The sequence below is a fragment of the Symphalangus syndactylus genome, chromosome 16 (assembly GCF_028878055.3).
Source record: "Symphalangus syndactylus isolate Jambi chromosome 16, NHGRI_mSymSyn1-v2.1_pri, whole genome shotgun sequence".
Lineage (NCBI taxonomy): Eukaryota > Metazoa > Chordata > Mammalia > Primates > Hylobatidae > Symphalangus > Symphalangus syndactylus.
This window is the reverse complement of record NC_072438.2, coordinates 23,197,042-23,218,594: the sequence shown is the minus strand read 5'-3', so window position 1 is coordinate 23,218,594 and position 21,553 is coordinate 23,197,042. Positions and strand designations below refer to the sequence as shown.

The 21,553-nt window shown below is 39.3% G+C and overlaps 1 protein-coding gene across 2 annotated transcripts in view; it reads right to left on the bottom strand.

Moving 5' to 3' along the window:
- Positions 1 to 1,282: 1,282 nt before the first annotated feature.
- C1QTNF7 (C1q and TNF related 7) overlaps positions 1,283 to 21,553 on the bottom strand; it is a 106,920-nt gene continuing 86,649 nt past the window's right edge. For both annotated transcript variants that reach the window (XM_063619411.1, XM_055246160.2), the window contains exons 2-3: positions 9,418 to 9,663; positions 1,283 to 2,928 (exon numbers count right to left, since the gene is read on the bottom strand). In XM_063619411.1, the coding sequence (XP_063475481.1) occupies positions 2,297 to 2,928; positions 9,418 to 9,663 (878 nt within the window). In that variant the 3' untranslated portion in view covers positions 1,283 to 2,296. The remainder of the gene's footprint in view (positions 2,929 to 9,417; positions 9,664 to 21,553) is intronic.

The window sequence follows — 21,553 nt, the reverse complement described above, 5'->3', positions numbered from 1 at the left end:
GGAAAGCAATAAGTGCACAAAGTATGGCAGGCAAATGAAGACAATGAAAGCAAGATAGGGTTGAAAGACAGGAAAAGTAAGCCTTACCCTTACACACAACTGCTAGATCATTGCAACTTTCATCTGTGGTAATGGCAGTATCCAGCTCTGAAATACACAGGGTCTCCACACTTTCTTATGAATAAATCCTCCAATTCTCAGGCTGGCTTTCAAAGCTCTTACAAATATGGTCCATTGATTCTCCTTCTGGGTCTCTGTTCTCACTTCGTCCCCATCATTACCTCTGTCTCAAGTGCACTTTCCTCCAACTTGTGCCACTCCAAGTGTCACCCATCACGTAAGGCCCAATGAGCACAGAGGATTTCTCTGTCCCTTCTCTGTCACATCCTAATTTGAAAGTAAACATTTCCTCTTCTTTCACAGCATTTTGCCCTTATTTCCAGCCTAGAACTTAGCATATTTTATCATTTTCTCTTCCAAAATTATAGGTATTTTTGTGTGTGTGCATGCCATTTCCTTTCTGGTATCCTTAGAAATTTACTAGTCAGAGCTGGCTCTTGCACCGTCTGGAAAGTGAGGAGCACCTCTGCCCGGCTGCCCCTCTGTCTGGGAAGTGAGGAGTGCCTCTGGCTGGCAGCCGCACCATCTGGGAAGTGGGGAGCACCTTTGCCCAGCCGCCATGCAACCCTCCAAGTGTGAAGTGGCAGCCTTGTGTGTGATGTTTCTGCCCTCCCCAAGTTTGCATTTTTGACAGTAAAATTTACTTTTAAATTAAAAAATCTAAATTGGGGAAGATTAAAAAAAGAAATTTACCAGTCGAACCTATACTATTAATATGTTAATCTTGATACTCTTCTGTCTTCACAGAATCTAGCATGGTGATTCAAACATAAGAGGTATGAAAACTATAAGTCAATGAGCAGAGAAAGGAATACATAGAAGGAGGACTGGAAGTTACCAAAAGGGAGGGATGAAGGGAATACTATTACCATAAACCATAGGAATGGTAGATCAGACAGAATCATGGAAGAGAATAATTGAAGAATTGCAGTTCAGTGAAGAACAAGGTGCTGACACAAGCAAGAGTGGGACTAAGGGAGGTGTGAGACTTGGAAGGGATGTCTGTTTACTCAGACATTTGGCTCTTTCCCTCCTTCTCCTGTTCATTGCTCTCATCAGCTTACTCATAAGTCAGTGAACATATGCCTTGCTTTATTTGAACTAAATACCTAGCAGATCCATGAGAAGCAATGTCTTACCACAATGTAAAGTGGTGCCCATATTTATGAGAAAGCTATTAGGACAAATGTTTGTCTTGGGAAACCATCACGCTAAAGGATTTAGAAGAATCACCTGCTGGCTATTTCTCTTCATTTCAATCTTTATTTTTATCGCCCCTGCCAGGCCTCCTCTGTCTCTAGATTTTTTACCCCTTTGCTGTTGAGAATACCAATCATGCACTGAGGGTGCAAAGAGAATGCAGTGCTGAATTCATCATTCCCTTTGCATCCATCACACCCACTTAAACACATACACCTTGGCATGATTAGTGTTTTTCCATGTGTAAAAGCTTCTCTGGCCCCCGGCCTCAGGAATAGCAGACCCTGTGTGCTTTTAGCATCAAATCCATCTGTTTGCTATGCTGCTCATCACACTGAATTGTGATAGTTTGATCACCACACACTAGCCCGTAGGTAGGGGCTTTGTCTTAACTCATTATTAAATCTGTTTCAGCGCCACAGTGTCTGGTCCTTACAGGCTCATTAAAGGGTTGTTGAGTGAATATATACAAACGTGAAGGAATAAATAATAAAACAAAAGACATTTATCATTTCTCTGTAGCTTGCTTGAAAAATAGTTAGCATCTCTTACCTTTGGTTTTTGACTTACTATATAGCCTTTCAAGAATTGTCAAAGATTTTGGGATGTTATGTTTTTCTTAAATAATGGACTAAAATATATTTTTTGAAGATTTAATAAGGCAATATTATTGCCAACTGGTTTTATCACTCAGGGCATTTAATAGAAAATTTGTTAACATTGTCTTTAATTTGCTTAAATATTTATGAACATTTCTTTCAAGAGAATTTATATTTGGGGCAATTCTTTAATAGAATTCATTTTGTTGTGGTTTCAACTTTTCTGTGTTTCATCTTGTTTTGATAAATTCTGTTAGAATTGTCTTTAAATGCTTTAGAATCTGAGTGGGGTTCTCTTTGGATCCCATCCCTGCTTGTTCCACCTTCTGGAACCCCAGATTCAATCAGAGTGTCTACCACAGGGATCTTGGTCCTGATCACAATTCATCATCTTCTGATATGGAATCTAGGTAATCCGTGTCAACATATAAGAGAAACCCGGAGAATAAGCTGTCTGCCCAACCTGGGTCTGAGAAAAGGCCATTCTGGTCTGTGAAGAAGATCTCCAGCCAGACTTCATCTTCTGGCTGCAGATAGATGACTGTGGACCCCGAAGCCACATCATGGTTTCCTGTGTTGGCGTCGAAGGTCTTTATCCGGTACTGCCCATTGTGTACCAGTCCAATTGCCAGATGCTTGTTAGCCAATGTGATGTCATAAGAAAAGTAATAGATCCCTGGGAAAGCACAGATGAACTTCCCTGTGGCAGGGTTGTAGTGCTCTCCCTCATTGAAGAGGACCTTGTTAAATATAATAGGTAGTCTTTCTTCTGGGTAGCTGGTTGTGATGCCAACAGAAAAGGCAGATTTGAGCACGATGCTTCCACATCTGCAAACTCCAGGCAGCCCCGGGTCCCCTTGTTCTCCTCTGTCTCCCTTTGGTCCAGGAGGACCAACTGGACCTATTTCTCCTTTCTCTCCCTCTGGTCCCATGGGTCCTTTCTTCCCAGCCTCTCCTTGGTCCCCTTTCTCGCCGGCAAGACCCAGTGGTCCAGTCTTACCTCTCAAACCTTCAAAAAGAGTATATAGTTTGATTAATAGTTCCTTGAAAGATATAATCACAAACAGTATACCTATATGGTCCCAGCACATCCCACCTTTGTCTTTTCAGGCAACCTTTAACAGTGTACTACTAAATAATAAACTTTTTTTTTTTTTTGAGATGGAGTCTCACTCTGTCACCAGGGCTGGAGTGCAGTGGTGTGATCTTGGCTCACTGCAACCTCTGCCTCCCGGGTTCAAGTGATTCTCCTGCCTCAGCCTCCCAAGCAGCTGGGATTACAGGTGCCTGCCACTACACCCAGCTAATTTTTTGTATTTTTAGTAAAGACTGGGTTTCACCATGTTGGCCAGGCTGGTCTTGAACTCTTGACCTTGTGATTCACCCACCTCAGCCTCCCAAAGTGCTGGGATTACAGGCATGAGCCACCGCGCCCGGCCAATAATAAGCTTTTATTATTATTATTATTATTATTTATTTATTTATTTTTTGAGGCGGAGTCTTGCTCTGTCACCCAGGCTGGAGTGCAGTGGCGCAATCTCAGCTCACTGCAAGCTCCGCCTCCCAGGTTCACGCCATTCTCCTGCCTCAGCCTCTCCAAGTAGCTGGGACTACAGGCGCCCGCCACCACGCCCGGCTAATTTTTTTTTGTATTTTTAGTAGAGACGGGGTTTCACCGTGGTCTCGATCTCCTGACCTCGTGATCCGCCTGCCTCGGCCTCCCAAAGTGCTGGGAATAATAAGCTTTTAAAAGATCACTGGTGCACTAACAATAAAAATAGGAAATTTTCATCAAAATTTAAGTCAATTTTCCTGAATATGTAAGAAATAATTTAAATCCTGATGAATTTAACATAATTAACTATCATTTTGATGATGGATCACTTGCCACTATATTATTCACATATAGGTACTGGGCACTACAGGAAGGGTTCAATGAGCATGATGATATTATTTCTCAGAGTGTGCCCAGAGGGGCAGACAGAACCAGGCAAATCCCTAGAGGCTTCATTCTATTTCTATTTGTGATAATAATAAAAGAATTAATCAAAATTAAATTTGCTTATATTTATGAAGGATTTACTATGTTCCAGGGACAATGTTAAATGCTTTATTTGCATGCATTATCTTATTTAAGTTTCACATGACTTTATGAGCTCAGAATTATTATTACTTTCATTGCAGATGAGGAAGCTGAGCCACAGAGGAGTTATTTTACTTAAGAGAAGAGAACTAGTGAATGACAGAGCTGTGGTCTGACCTCATGCCTGCCTGACTCTGGAGCCAGAGCATTTGGCAGGAACATAAATTATTACTTTTTTCTTTCTTTTTTTTTTTTTTTTTGAGACATAGTCTCACTCTGCTGCCCAGCTGGAGTGTCATGGTGCAATCTTGGCTCACTGCAACCTCCACCTCCCGGGTTCAAGCTATTCTCCTGCCTCAGCCTCCTGAGTAGCTGGGATTACAGGTGTGTACCACCACATCTAGCTAAATTTTTGTATTTTTAGTAGAGATGGGGGTTTCGCCATGTTGGCCAGGCTGGTCTCGAACTTCTGACCTCAGGTGATCTGCCTGCCTCTGCCTCCCAAAGTGCTGAGATTTGGGAGGCCTGAGCCACCATGCCCGGCCAGCAGGAGCATAAATTCGAAAGTGCATCTGGCACATAGTGAGGGCTCAACATGCTACAATAACCAAAAAACAATGACTGCCACCACCATGCAGTAGCTTCTTTTGTGAGGAGAAAACTGAGTCCCACGCAGGTAAAAAAAACTTGCTTCTGGGCTGGGTGCAGTGGCTCACGCCTGAAATCCCAGCACTTTGGGAGGCCGAGGCAGGCAGATAACGAGGTCTGGAGATCAAGACCATCCTGGCTAACACGGTGAAACCCCATCTCTACTAAAAATACAAAAATTAGCCGGAAGTGGTGGTGCGCGCCTGTAGTCCCAGCTACTCGGAAGGCTGAGGTGGGGCAATTGCTTGAACCCGGGAGGTGGAGGTTGCAGCGAACCGAGATTGCACCACTGCACATCAGCCCGGGCGGCAGTGCGAGACTCAGTCTCAAAAAAAAAAAAAAAAAAAAAAGTTGCTTCTGTAGCAATGCTAGGACTAGAATCCAAGCCTTCTTAGTCAAATGATGTTTCCCGTTCATCAAAATGCCTTTTACCTTTGGGGCTGGAGTCAAGAATCTTAAATAGTGCTTGGCTCTGTCACTAAATGGTTGTATCATTTTAGGTAAGTCCCTTAATTTTTCTGAGTCTCTTTATACACAGAAAAGACATAATTGCTGTGAAAGAATTTTCACAAATTCCAAATCACCATACAGGAATATTTTCTGTGTGTCTAAATCTTTATATCTGCAGACCAACTATAGGCTAAATACAGAAAAATGGTGATCCTGGTTGAAGGAAATAAGCAAAATCAATTTAATTTATATAAATGGTTTAAAATGTAAATAGATTATACATGTAACACATCATATATACAATATTTTATATATATAAAATCTATATGACATTGATTTTGTATATGACATTGACATTTTATATATAAAATAGATTATATATAAGACATTGATTTATATATGACATTGACATTTTACATGTAAGGCATTGTTATATATATAAAAAAGCAATGATTTTATATACATAGCAGCAGTGATTTATACCATTGAAAGATATCATTCAATTTTATGGCCAAATCTATTTCACAAATTGTGCTTGTATGGTGATATTTCCTCAAAAAGTATCCAAATTTTTAGTAACCTGTAGTGCACTTTTGTAGTCAGAGTAAATATATTGCTGATGAATTGTGTGTTTTACTTTACCTATGTATTTGTTCTTGAGAACTTTTATTAAGCTAAACCTAAATTTAAATTTTGGGCAAGTCATTTCTTTTCTGGGTTTTAAATGCTCCATTTGTAATAAGGGGAGATTGGATCTAAGTCTAATCCAAACTTATTGGGCAAAGCAGCAAACAGACACGCGATAAAACCCCAGTTCAGCCATGGATTAGTTAGGTGAATTTTAAGAAAGGGCTTGATCTCTCTGGCTTTAGTTTCCCAGTCCTTGAAATGAAGGTGTTGGACTAGATTGTTTGAGGTCTCACCCTCTTCAAAATTCCTTGAGACCAAATCATACATTCTGGGATGCAATTTTACAATGCTGTTCACAAAAAGGCCTTCACAGCCTGAAAGTTTGGATTTTCTATAGTAATGTTTGTTTGAGATGCTGAATTGGGTGATAGATAATCATGGACTAGCTGTAATAATGTATAGTTATTCTTCCTGTTTGTATGAAGAATTTGCTCACATGCTTAGGTTCCACACATTAAGAGTGGAAAGAAGGGATGAGTCATTGTCCTTCTCCCTATTTAGTCAGACATATGCTTGGGTAGAGTGGAGGATTATGGGGGTAAGGGTTAGTCTATGTTTAGGTATTGAAACTAGATCAGAAAGGATTTCTTTATAGTTCTCCATGAAATGGGTCTACCTAGATTTCTTCTTCCATGCCATTTCTTCCTTCCATCCATTCATTCATTCATTCTATCCTTCCATCCATCTATCCATGGATCTATGCATACATACATGCATCCATGTAAACCATCTAACATTAATTGACCATCTACTACATACCAGTCATGGACTAGGGGCTAAGTGAAACACAGGCATGAAAGACATCTGCCCGAACCTCAAATTAGCTGTTATTACTTATGACCTTGGATCTGCAAATATGGGCCATAGTTAAGTTCATGAATACCTAAATCCATATGATAAACTGGAATGAATGATCTTTTTCATGAGGTTATTCTAGTGTTATCTGAAGATTTTTATATGCATATGTACCCAGATTAAATTAAATGTTAATATTATGCTACAGTAATAATTGCAACAGACCAGTGAGGGAGACAGATACTTTAATAGAAAATTTATAACTTTGTGCAATAAACTCTGCATTTCTCATTTAGGATAGGGAAGTTGGACCAAAATTATGCTTGATTGGACTTGGTTGGGGGTGGATGTGGTGAGGGTTTTCACCAAGAGTACGTGAATGAGAAGGCACCTGTAGTGTCATTAAAGGGGAAACAGGGAGCAGGTACTCCCAGCCAGGTTGTGCCCAGTTACAGCCATATTAAAAACACATCCCCAAATCTCCCAGGCTGTTCCTGTAGTTTATAAGTGAGGTACACCTCTCTTCATCAATCATATAGTTATTCCTACCTTTTCTTTCTGAGCTGTTATGTATCCTATGTGTGTATATTGTATTTAAATAATCTCAGGTTAGGAAAGTCATTTTGTTTTTGAATCTCAATTTTTTTCATGTGTAACATTAATTTTATTGCTGATTATAATTATTGCTAATAGGGTTATAGTAGATATTAAATATGAAATGTAAAGGTCCTGACAAATAGTAAGTTCTTAGTAAATGGTTATTATGATGATGTATTTTAATTATGTCTGTATATATTGGCCTCCCCCACATGAATGTCTGCTTATCAAGGCAAGAACAATGTCTTATGCTTGTGTTCCCAGTGTCTAGAACAGTGTTCTCAACCAGGTGCAATTTTGCACTGTCCATCTTTCTACCCAGTGGATAGCTGGCTACGTATAGAAAAATTTTGATTGTCAGTTTGGAGAGGAGAGCTACTAGCATCTAGTGGAATGCTATTGAACATCCTGCAATGCACAGAATAGTCACTCCACGGTAAATAATTATTCTACCCAAATTCTCATTAGTGCAGAGGTTGAGAAACACTGGAAGAATAATATTGGATAGTAATAGGTGCACAGAAATATTATTGAATGAATAATGCTTGGATGCATGGATGAATGAATGGATCTATGAATGTGGTGGTATAGTTGGCCTCATATATGGTTAAAACTGTAGCAGTTCTGAACATTTAATTTAATCTGAATGCATATCCACATATATGTCTTTAACATTAGAACTACCTCATGAAACGAATTACCAATGTCTAGTTTATTATACGGCTTTCGCTACTCACAAATTTAGCTGTGACTCATATTTGCAGATCAGAATTTAATAAGTTATAACATTTACTGAGTTTTTATCACATAGCAGTTATCCTGTGGAGGGTTTTGCATGTACTCTTGACCTTAAACTTAACAATCACCCTTATTACCACCAACTTACAAATGAGGAAACTGAGCCTCTAAGAGCATATGTGGCCAAGGATACTAGATCAGTAATTGAAAGAGCTAAGATTTGAGCCAAAGTCTTTCTGACTCCAATGTTTGTTTGTATAGCCACTACATTATTGCTTCCAGACCCAGTAAACTAAAAGCAATATATGACTATAATCCTGGTGTTATTATAGGATTTCAAGAATATTCATAATTATGACTCAGTGGTAACTTATATTCACAGATGTTACCTTATAGATGTCTTTAATAACTTACATTTTAGCTCCAAATTAAAGCTTCTTATCTGATGTTGAAGCTTTCCCTAAAGGTTCTTTATTATTGTGCAATGTTCGTAGATGTGGTAATTGATTTGCCAGATATTATCCGCATGGCAAATTCAGAAATGAATTATTATCCAATAATCTGAATATATTTTACGATTTTGTTTTACAGAACTCCAGTAAAACAGGTGTGATGATTGGAGATACATAGAATTTTTTTCCTTCCTATCTTTTGTCCCAACTTTTATGCTCAGCAACTTGTCTTGAAAGATTGATTCCAAATCCCTTCCTCTTTTAGTGTTAACACAGCCTGTCTAGAATTTCAATTCAGTTTACTCTGAAGGACTGCAGAATCTGGCAAGCTTCCCGGACCAACTTATTTTGGGGGGAAACAAAGTGAAAATTACTGAAGGACTAGTGAGCAATTGTGTTGCTGTAAAGAGCTGTAAAAATCTACTTTTTAGCTGCTATGTGTCAGGTGGGAAAGTGATGAGCTAGGAAAGGTAGGCTTTACAGTGCTATTGTCACTTCATCTGTGAAAAATAAAATTTGGAAGCCCTTTATGTATCTTTGTTCAGGATATTCGTGCTGAGCAGGATGGCATCTGTGCATCTGGCTCCTGGTTTTTGCCTCTGATTAGTCTGTCCATTTCCCCTTCTGTCCATCTGTCTGTCTGTCCATCCATGCGCTTGCACATCCAGCCATTGCCTGCTGGCTGCAGTAGCCTGGTACTTCTGGACATCAGATGTTTGAGTCCAGCTCTGGCAGCTACTAGCAGTGCACGTCCACCCCGGTCCATTGTCAGTAATTCATTTAATCACCCTGTGGCTCAATTTTCTCATCTATAAGATGGGATAACGTTCAGCTGAAAGAGTTGTCATTGCAGTGAAATAAGGATGCAGGTACAGAGTTTAGGGAAGCATCTGAAGCCTAGTAAGGGCTCAGTAAATTGTTATGATTAATGAAAGTACAGAAGGGGTTTAAGGAGTAATTCCCATTAGAAAAAGTAACAAAGAAAGGGGAACAGTTTTATGGTGGGGGTGAAGGAGGGTGTTTTATGCAACTTCTCATTCATTACCTGCAGTTCCCTTTTCACCTTTCTCTCCTTTCCTGCCGTCTCTACCATCTCTTCCTGGAAGGCCGATGCGACCATGGGGCCCAGGGGAACCATTTGCTCCAGGGGGCCCTGGAGGTCCAGGCAAGCCAGGAATGCTGCAGATATACCTGGGGGAGTAGTTCTCTCCTTTCAACTGATTACCCCGAGGTTGTCCACTGGCACAAATGGCAAAACTTGTAACATAGAGCAAGACAAACATCTTTGGCTCTGGAAGAGAAACACATGGACGTAAATGAACTTTCTGTGTTGGGAGAGGGGTGGTTTGGCATGATTCAATCAGTTTGAACACGAGAATGTGCATTTGCAACAAATCACTCCAGTGTTCATCTTTCCACACATGTAAAACCCTGTTTACCTTCATAACTCCATTGAAAATTATTAACGTATTATTGATATAGTATCCTCAGTGCCCTACACGGGAGTTGGTGCAGATGAAGAACTGGTTAAAAACATTTCAAAATAAATCACTGCATTTATTCTTCAGAAATCAATGATAGACTTAAAAATGGCATTTTCTTTTTGCAAAAGTAGTGCGTTTTTTAAAGAATAAAATTTAGACCTGGAAATGAAAAAGATAAACATCAACATTATTTTTACCACCTTGAGATTTACATTTTAGTATATATATCCTTCCAGTCTCTTTTGTCTATACAATGGAGAAAGTGATACCATGCCATTTCTACACTTCTTTAACTTCTTTCACTTGACAATGTATCATGAACACCTTCTATGTCAAAATTATGTGTAACATTAAAAAATAATTGCTTTTGTCTCTACTATCTTTTATGTACAGAACCCCCATTATAGATATTTAGGTTGCTTCCAAAGTTCTCCCAATATAAACATCATGCTAGACATCATTCTAGCTAATCTTTGCATGCACCCATAATTGTTTTCTTAGACTTAATGGGCTATTTAAAGCTGGAGAAAAGAGGAGGCATTTTCAAGAAAACCATGGTTTTCACTTGGTAATCATGTATAATGCCAATTAGTGTTAATTGGAGTACTGTGTATGTCCTGAGGGGGGGTCTCAAACGTTAATTTAAAATCTGCAGGATATAATGTCGTGGTGTCCCATTAAGCTGTTAGCACTGGGGCTCAATTAAAGAGCTGTGTGAAATTAAGCCACGCATGGTGCCTGTGCCCCAAGTGAAGCAGGCAGCAGGTCTCTTCAATTCTGATCTAATAGGACTTGGGCCCCAACCCTACTCTCCCACAAAGCCAAGAAGCTGAGAATGATGGGTCATTTATTAGTATGGCACTTTGGCATATAGGCTGAAGGTGAGATGGAGAGCGGTATAGATTGGAGATACCCGATTTTTTAGGCTAAATGGTCCTTAGGATTAGCAGTTTTTTAAAGGGAAGAACATATACAGGTGGTTCTGGGGTCATGCGAATGAGTTGTGTTTGGATGGTTGGACCCATGCGTTAACAAGAAATCTATATAGTGCTTGACCTGGTGTATACTCTCCCAAAGGAAATCATCACAAAATGTGGGGAAAGCAATCAGATGAAATTTCTTTTGTTTTTTGACAGCCATGTAAGAAAACTGACCAGGCACACCACCACTTTTGTGGTACCCATGGGGAAATTGCAACATCTTGGAATTAGACCCAGAAATTTGCCAGAGCATAGGAATGACAAACTAAGAAAAATACAGTGTGCACATGTGATTTTGAAGTAAGCTGATTCCTAGAAATCTTATTAGTGAAAAACCAAAACAACTTATCCGAACTCAGGCTCTGTAACTTTGACTAAATCTCGGTGTTACTAGTTGAAAAAAAAAAAGCAAGGAGAACATTTTTGCCATGCTCTGTCTGGTAGACATTTTTGTATGCCCTTGTCATACAGCACAAATCCAAAATTATTGATTCTATTGCTCAACTGGGATTAAGGCACTTTCTGACAAGCCCAGTGCATTCAATACAGGCCTTCCAAAGGAGCGTCAGATGAAAAAAAATATATATGGAAAGAACATTCTGTTCACACCCCCTGCCACAGTCAGAACAAGATGCATTGATTAAATTAGCAGTTCCCTCTCCCTTGTGAAAGGCCGATTAGAGGAGGCTTTGGGAAGGAATGAGAGAGTGGCTCTGTCTGGGGCTTCATCTTTAAAATGTGGGGGAAGCAAATCTGATCTCAGGAGCTTTAAAGCCCTTCCTCAGGGGGCCACCTTTCTGGGACTTGCCAAGCTCTTTGGGGCCTGGAATCACGGTGGGCTACCTGCCGAGGAGGCCGCCTGGAGATTCAGGCTGTCCTGTGATTTCTGGTGATACGTGTTCTTACTTATTTGTCTGCTACTTGTGTCTTGAAATTTAGAATCATTTCCCATAGAATTGTTGCTATTTGACAGGAAGAGAAGATGGGCTAGAGTAAATCCAATTTTAAGTTCTTGTCTTGTTACCATTTAAAATGGACATTTAATTTTTCAAATTGCTGTTGGTGCCTAATCACTTAAGTTATTAATCTATTCTGCTTTCTTTAAAGAATTTTAATACATATCCTGGGAGGGAACGTGTTCAAGTAGGTCATGTTTTTGCTGTGGTGATACATGATGCAGGCCTGGAGCGTGCAGGGCCCATTTTTCTGTGGTGATGGAGCAGGACAGCGATAAAGTCACCCCCCTCCCCAGAAAAAAAAGGCTGGGTATGGTGGCTCACGTCTGTAATCCCAGTGTATTGGGAGGCTGAGGTGGAAGGATTACTTGAGCCCAGGAATTTGAGAGGAGCCTGGGCAACATAGCAAGACCCCACCTCTACCAAAAAAATAAAGGTTCATAGAAGATAGTCATAATGAGGCTTTTAACTAGACATGGGGTGCAAGGCTATAGGCTGAGGCCAGAGTTGCTTTCAGGACGGACCTGAAAGCATCTGCAGAGAAGTTGATTTGGACAGTGGCTTCTCAGACATGGTGATGCAGGTGTGAAAGCCCAACTATGCCAATAGTCACAGGAACAGTCTGTGAAGAGGAGTGTGGTAAGTGTCTAGTTGATGGTGGGCAAATGAAGTAGAAATTTTAAAAATGTGATTGGAAGAAACGATATTCAATATTGCCAATAGCCAGGCAAAAAGGCACTCAAAGAAGGAATAAATTAAAACAATGGAAACAGATTTATTCATTGAATAAATAGATCGCTTTCATGACAAGTGCGGAAGAATAGTACTGCCTATATAGGAGTCTAAATGCTTCAAACATTCCCAATTAAAACTTTAAAAAAGGCACTCAAAGTGATTATTCCATAAAAATCCTTATCAGAATTGAGGAACAGGCTGGGCACGGTGGCTCATGCCTGTAATCCCAGCACTTTGGGTGGCTGAGGTTGGAGGATCACTTGAAGTCAAGAGTTCAAGATTAGCCTGGCCAATATGGCGAAACCCATCTCTACTAAAAATACAAAAAGTAGCCCTGCATGGTGGTGTGCACCTGCAATTCCAGCTACTCGAGAGGCTGAGGCAGGAGAATCACTTGAACCCTGGAGGTGGAAGTTGAAGTGAGCTGAGATTGTGTTGCTGCACTCCAGCCTGAGCAACAGAGCCAGACCCTGTCTCAAAAAACAAAAAGAATTGAGGAACAATGTGTTGTGGTGCCTGATGCATGCTAGTGGCACGATGGTGACTGGTCAGTCAAGTACTGGGACTCAGTTGATGCAAGAAGACCACGGGGTGTGCATTATAATGGAAAAATCACAGTGGGATCGCGCTGTTTGGTTCTTCATTGCACTTAAGGGCCCAAAGCTTCATGTTACATGGTGCGATGGTCTACAAGGCCCTCCTTATTTCCCTGACTTCATCTTCTATTCTCCTCACGTTGTCAGCTCCAGTCACACTGGATTCCTTGGTGCTCCTCAAAGACACTAGGTATGCCCTGCCTTAGGGTCTCACATGTCTCTTCACATTGTCTAAATCCCTCTTCACCAAGATGTCCATATAGCTACTTCTTCATCTCCCTCTTCACATCGTTGCTCAAATGGCATCTTGTCATTAAGTTCAACTCTTATCACCATGCTTAACACTGCAATCTGCCTTCTTCTGCCCATGACCTTCCTTTTATCTGCTCTACATTTTTTCTATTCTCCATTGTACTTTTCACTTCTAACTCAGTAGCTAATTCCTATCTTTATTTTATATCTACATTTTCCCTGATAGAATGTAAGCTACATGAGGGCAGGGATCTTTGTTGAAGTCATTGATGTGTCCAACCACCTACAGGAGGGCTTAACCCAAAAAACATGGCTGGAGAAAGAGGAGAATTTTGTGGGGAGGTTTGAGCTTTGTGGGGGAAAAAAACTGGTGAGAAATTATGAAATATGAGAATATTACACAAGAAAGAGGGAAATGGGGTTTGAAGAAATCTCCCTGGAGTCTGTGTCCTTTTTGCAGTGTTTGAGAAATACAAATACAAAACTTGAGTTGTTTTAATTTGACAAAGTCTAGGGTGTTTAAAAATATTTTAAAATTAATTTTTTGTAAGGAAATACATGTACGTTTCATAAAATTCAAAAGAAAAAAGAGTATGCAACAATAAGTCAATTTCTTTGCCTCCCTTTGAGTCTTCTGGATACCCAGGTTCCCTCCCTAGAGCTGATCTCTTTGCCAGTTTCTTGCGTGTCCTCCTTCCCCGTGTTGGCATCTCATATACAATGTTCTGTACATTGCCTTTTCACTTAGTTTCCATATGAGTATGTATAGCTTCTGTATTGACACCTATATGTGTAGAGCTGTCTTGTCCTTTTTTATTTAATGGCTAAAACAATCCATCATATAGATGTGTTTGTAATATTTAACCAGTTTCCTACTGATGGGTATTTGGACTATTTTCTTTCTTTTGCTATTATAAGCAATGGTACAATGAATCTATCTATCTATCTATCTATCTATCTATCTATCTATCTATCCATCTATCTATCTATTTATCTATATGTCTATCTATCTATCTTAATCTACAAATGGCCTATGACATGAGCAGCAAATAATTTCCCCCAGTTTGTCCTTTGTCTTTCCTCATGTATTTTAAAATATTTTTAACATGAAAATATTTTTTGAGGTTCAGTTTATTGTGTTTAGAAGGCCTTCATCACTTTAAGGTCCTGAAAAGAATCCTTGTGCTTTTCTTTCAATTTTTTTGTTTCATTTTTTCACATTTAAAAATTTGTTCCATCAGAATTTTTCTGATAAAAAGTGTGAGGTAGGGATACAACTTTATATTTTCAACTCCTTTTATTGAATAATCCACTCTTTACCCACTCCCCCACTGCCTTGCAATGAACTTGGTTATTTTGACTGGGAATAAATCACGTGGGTCACAATTTCATAAACATTACAATAATTTTTAACAGCTTTATAAAGATATAATTCGCACACCATAAAATTAACCAAAGTGTACAACTCAATGTACATCACAATCCAATTAAAGACTATTTTAAAACTCCAAAAAGAAACCTGTACCCCTTAGCTGTCACTCCACATACAATATGCTTTAAAACATTGAATTGAATTCATGAGTAGCTGGGACTACAGGTGTGTGCCACCACACCTGGCTAACTTTTGTATTTTTTGGAGAGATGAGGTTTTGCCAAGTTACCCAGGTTGGTCTTGAACTCCTAAACTCAAGAGATCTGCCCACCTCGCCCTCCCAAAGTGCTGGGGTTTCAAGAGTGAGCTGCCACGCCCAGCCTGGAAATACTATTAATCTTGAACATGTCTGTCCTGGATGCTAATTATAAATAATTCTCAGTCCTATTTTTCTGTAGTGATTACAAAGTAACAGGTTTTTGTTTTTAAAACACATTTAAAAAATTTAATTTGTATTACTTTAGATTCGAGAGTCTCCATGTTAATGTGCTTATATTTGAGGCAGAAATGTTGTATATAGTATTTTGTGAATTTATTTAGTCATGGAGCCATTTGTTCTCGCTAAACTAGCCATGGGAAATACTTGGAGAAATACTGATTAACTCAGTACAAAGATTGAAATCCTGGAAAACATGTTCATAGATTGAGATCCCTTTGTAAATAGCATATTATTTTTTCCCCAGTGTAAGTAGACTCCAAGTATGTTTTTTTCTTGGAAAAATAAAATATGTTGGTGGTGGGAATGTAAAATAGTGCAGCGCCTGTGGAAAACAATATAGTGATTCCTCAAAAAAATTAAAGAGAATTACCATATGATATAGCAATTCCACTTTGGGGCATATATCCAAAAGAAGTAAAATCAGGGACTCAAACAAATATTTGCACATGCATGTTCATAGCAGCAAGGACTCAAACAGATATTTGCATAGCCATATCTGCAGCATTATTCACAATAGTCAAAAGGTGGAAGCAACCCAAGTGTCCATGGAAAGGTGAATGGATAAACAAAACCTGGTCTACACGTACAATGGAATCTTCTTCAGCCTTAAAAAGAAAGGAGATACTGACACATGCTACAACGTGGAGGAAACCTGAAGACATTAAATTGTGTTAAATAAGCCAGTCACAAAAGGACAAATATTGTGTGATTCCTCTTACACAAAGTTCCTAGAGTAGTCACATTCATCAAGACACAAAGTAGAATACTCGCTGTTGGAGGAAGAAGGGAAGAGGGGAATGGGAATTTATGGTTTCATGGATATAGAGAGTTTGTTTGGGAAGATGAAGAAGTCCTGGAGAGATGGTGATGATATTGCATAACAAAATGAATGTATTTAATGCTGCAGAACTGTACACATAAGAATGGTTGAAATGGTAAATTTTATGGTATGTATATTTTACCATAATTAAAAAAACTGAATAAAAAATGAATTGGAATGCAGGGAGAGACCAGTATTCTTATTTCTGTGCCAGGTGTTTTAAGGACATCCTTTACTTTATCCTCACACCACTTGTTATAAAGTAAGTGCTATTATTTTCACTTTACAAGTAAGAACATTGATACTCTGTGGGCTCAAGTCCACACAGGCATGAAATGGTGCGGCCAGAATTTGTACTGAGTTCTTTTGTCTTCAAAAGAGTTTGTCCCTACATCATGTGAGGGAAACTATAACATATTACTTCATGACAAAGGGCTGGACTTGATAATAATTAATTCAAGTTGAAAATGTGCTTTGCCTGGAAATCATTAAGAAGAGAATAGGTAACCAGGAAAAGCCAAAATGGGACATTTTCTTGGCCTGCAGAGGTGGAGATTTCACAACAGCAGGCTTTGTGCTTCTCTTGTTGCACTGGGAGTGACACTGTGATTGGGACAGGATGGAGACCTGAGCTGCTCATGCCTCAGTTCCTTTTATGTTGCTGTTCACCAGTTCCTTGCCTTTGGGGGCTCCAATTGTCCTCTGCAGAACTGCTTTTCCTGTTTGCCATGAATTAACCTCCTTCTCCTCCTGGCACTACTCAAGTCCCTGCAAGGCCACACAATTGCACTGTGTTATGGCTGTCTATTGACTTGCTTGTTTCCCCACTAAAATGCAAACTCTAGGACAGAGACTAGTCTACAGTAGAGGCTCAATGAAGAAAAAAAATTCATCAATATTTATTATTGTCAACAGTTCATTACTGATAAAGTTTTGGCTGCTTTATGGCACAGTGATTAAAAAAAAACCCTGACATTTGCAAAACATTTTATATTCTAGAGAGCAATGCTAAGCCCATATCATCCTCCCCCAAACCATCTTGTGGTAGGTTAGATGGGGAACCAAGGTCCAGAGACGTCCCGCAACTTGTCTATGGTTAGAAAGCTAGTGTCAGTCCAGAGACTTGAAGCTAGGTCTTCAGTTTATGGATTCTTCCTACAGAACCATCTGTTTAATAAGCTAAAAAGCTCCCGTCACAAGAACAGGCCATTGCATCTACATTTGCCAAAATTCTGAAAGAAAGAGTAAACACCATACCTTGCTCTTAGATGGTGGGCTGCTGCAGGATTCTAAATCCACAAGAGACTGAGGATCTTTCATGAGAGCTCAGTGAAAAACTTGCTTTGGTACCAGACAGAATAACAGATCCAAGTTCTCAAAGATTTCCAAATAGTTGTGCTAAAAATAATTTTCTCGTTTAGTCCCAAAGAGCCAAAGGCCCTGGAAGTCATTCATCGAGTGAGGCTCAACTCGGGGACCAGTTAAAATTACAGTTTTGTTTGGGATAAACTTTAAGTGCCTGCTTTCCTTCAGTGGTAAGTTTAGAGCTTCTCCATCTCTGTGTGTTGTGGCCTCTTTTTCAGATTTGTTTACTTAATTTTTTCCCTCTTCATTTGTTTTCCACTGAGTGAATGTTTCAGGAAAAAAATTACTCACTGACTGGAAATTAGTTGTTAACTTAGAGAAAAAAGCCATTTTATATTTGAGAGTTTTGGAGGTAGAGCCTTTAGATTCTGGACTTAGGATGGTGTCTTGTGGAATAATGAACACTGTCCCTATTCTTGGTAAATATGGCAGGAAAATAGCCCCTCATTCTATGTGCTGTGAAAAGAAAGAGGGTTATGAGAATTGCACTGATTTTGTTTTCTTTGTTCTTTGCTGAATGGATAAATGATTGGGTATTTTTAGAAAACTAATATGTCTTTGTGCCTGTAAAGAACTGATCATAACATCTCAAAAGGCAGAATGACTCTCCAAAGCATATGACTAGTCGTCTATGGTGCAATCAATTTCTTTGTTTCCTTCTGCTATGTATTTCTTATATTTCCTTGGCAACAGCAATATATAATTTATGATGTCATTTATGGAAATTAGATGACTGAAAAAAATCTTGTTTTTATCTTTCTTTTCCTCTCATTCTTCTCAAGCAATGAGAACTCTAATTGAAAGGAATGTTTCCAGAGTTAGTGAAGTGGACATTGACCACACACTTGACCAACGAGATTGCTGGGCTCCCCATTCTGACCAGCTTAATTTTGCCTTTGGGATCCACTCTCCACACTGGAGGAAATGGTCCTTTGAATTTATTGGCTTTCCAAAATCTTAATGCCATCACAGGATGGTCAAAACAATGTCTTGAGCATAGAAGCTAGTTGCTAAATTAGATTCAGATTTTAATCAGATAAAGTCTCTGGGTCTGTTTTCTCATTTTCAAAATAAGATGGTTGTCCTTGATTATTTCCAGGGTTTCTCATAGTTCTTAATATTCTCGAACCAAATGATGGTGTCTGATGTCACCCATTTACAAGCTTAATTTCAGGTGATACAGCCTTTTAATATGTTCATTTATTTGTTTATAAGCGATAACTTCTTAAGTGGGCTTTTTCCATTATGTCTTCTTTGGAGTAGCCCAGTCTGTGCCAGGGAGCTCAGAAGTGGATGAATTTGTAGACCAATAAAAGAATAGATGCTTTCCTATTTTTCTGCCTTAAAGTGTTGATTAACTTCCTTCTCCTTCTGGCACTACTCAAGTCCCTGCAAAGCCACACAATTTCACTGTGTTATGGCTGTCTATTGACTTGATTGTTTCCCCACTAAAATGCAAACTCTAGGACAGAGACTAGTCTACAGTAGAGGCTCAATGAAGAAAAAAAATTCATCAATATTTATTATTGTCAACAATTCATTATTGATAAAGTTTTGGCTGCTTTATGGCACAGTGATTAAAAAAAAACCCTGACATTTGCAAAACATTTTATATCCTAGAGGGCAATGCTAAGCCCATATCATCCTCCCCAGAACCGTCTTGTGGTAGGTTAGATGGGGAACCAAGGTCCAGAGAAGTCCCACAACTTGTCTATGGTTAGAAAGCTAATGTCAGTCCAGAGACTTGAAGCTACATTTGTGGATATTCATATTTTCTTTTCTGTGTCATTCACAACTTCTCTATTTCTCTTTAATGTTGCTTACCATACAAAATAAGGTTTTTTGTATCATTAAAGTATTACAGTATTTTTTCTGTTCTTCAATAAAAATTGGATTTTTCCTTTTTCTTCTTTATTATTTTCATCTTAGATAATTTATTGTAATCTATGTCTTTCTGAACTCATTCTTCTTCCCAGAGAGAATGAACCTTTGAAAATGTCTCTGAGAGTGTTCAGAACCTCAGATGTTGATAAAGCTTGTCAGTGTCTATTTCACTCAGTTATTTTCACACTTAGAAGCAGTGGTGAAGTGATGGGTAGAAAAATATGCTAAAGGAAGTATTGGCTCAGAGTAAAAGTCAGATTCCATTTTTACCTGCCACTCACCCCAAAGATGGGGTCTTATTTTGTCTTTCCTCGGCAGATAATCTTCCTTTCTCAACTTGTGCTCTTTTTTACCCCTATATCCTTTATTTACTTTTCAACTGAATGCAGTCCATTCCATTCCAATCCCATCAATGTTCCCAGAGCACCTAACAGTTTGCCACTAACCTAGCTCTCAAAAAGAAGGTTCAGATTTGTAGTTTTGTTAGTTTTCTTGGAGTGAATACCCCCAACATGGTCAATTTCAAGCTAACAATCTGACCTTCACTGAATGCAGAGTTAGAAAGTTATAGAATGTAGAATTGTAGAATTGGCGCTTGCTGGCAAGTGTAAGCCACTCTGCACACCACTACACACATACATACACACACACTCACACCATTTTTCTAGGTGGTAGAAGTATTTTACAAAGAAGGTTCTAGCTGGTATGTAATGAGCATGTACAATGTGCTAAGACATAACAAGCATCACTTTCTTTAATCCTCATCGTAACCTCTTGAGGTGAGTAATTGTATTATCCTCTTTCTACAGATGAGTAATTTAGACAGTCTGATCCACAATTGACACACCTAACCACTTACCATATTTCCTCCCTAGGTTGTTGCTAACTTTAAAATACCATGTTTTTGCATCCAAACAACTTGCAGTTGCATACCCCCTGTTTCTTCCTCCTCCTCTCCTAGTGGGTTCTGTTAGGAATTGAATCTTCTCTTTCTAACCTCAGTGCCTTGCTTATATCATCTCTAGTAGCTGTAAGCCATTACCAAGCATGTCTCCCCTATGCCTCTTTCTCCATCTGTTCACATTTATCTTCTGTATGCATCACTTTCTACAGAAAGTCTCCCTGATATTCTCAAGCAGGTACAACCCTGTCTTCTCCTGAACTCTTCTAGCACATAATTTGAATCTCCCATGCACTTTAGCTCACTGGCTCTTAACTAGATCTACTGAATGAGCATATCAGTAGATTAAGTTAGGCATTAATATTTTTTAAAAGCTCTATGGGTGATTCCAATGGGCAGCCAGGCTCTAGGAATCTTTGCCTTATCCACTCTTGCTCATATGATGCCTTATCTGCTTGTCCGTACAAACCAGGGAGTTGTAGTGATACAAACCTGGTCTTCTTTGTATCTCATACTGTTCTTTCATTTATTACTTCATCACATATTTATTTAGCTGCTACTATATATCAGATGCTGAATGCTTGGTCTGGGTATTCAGTAGAGAGCAAACAAAGAGCCCTTGTAGAGACAAAATCTAGTGGGGAAGAGAGATATTTATGAAATAATCACAGAACTATGCTTAACAGGATATGAATTGGGAATTCCCATCCACTTGGAATTTCAGCTGAGAACACAAAGCAGAGAATGATAGGCAACCAATGCTTATACATTGACTTAGAACTTGTTAAAATCCAGCTGGATCTGACAGTGACCATCAGCCATTTTCAGTCCACATAAGAGAAAACTAGAAATTCAGAAAGGATTAGTCGTTGAAGAGAGGCATCAAGGTAGAGTTGTGGAGAAGGGAGAGCAGTGCAGGGGCAGCTGTTAGAGAGGCAAGAATATATGCACTCCCCAAGAGGGAGATGGTACTGAGGAAGGCAGCTGAGTTGGGCCATCTTGTTGGGACTTCCTGAGCCAAGGAGTCCTCCTAGTCAGGGGAGGCCACTAAGAAGTCACTGGCTGTATCACTGAGTACAGAATCTGAGGCTGGCAGGGGAGCACTGCAAGCTATCAACCAAGGAACACCTTCACCCTGCAAGAGCCAGCATTTGGTTACCTGGAGTGCACAGCAGACATTGGAGCCAGGAGAGGATCATACAAGTAGCACTTATTAAGTAAAAAGAATTCAGTCACTTTTTTCCTGATTCTTCTACTCTCTGACCTGACTCAAGAGGAGCTGAAAGTGAAAGGAAGTGGCAGGAGATGAGGGAAGAGTGAAAGGGTATAGCATATCC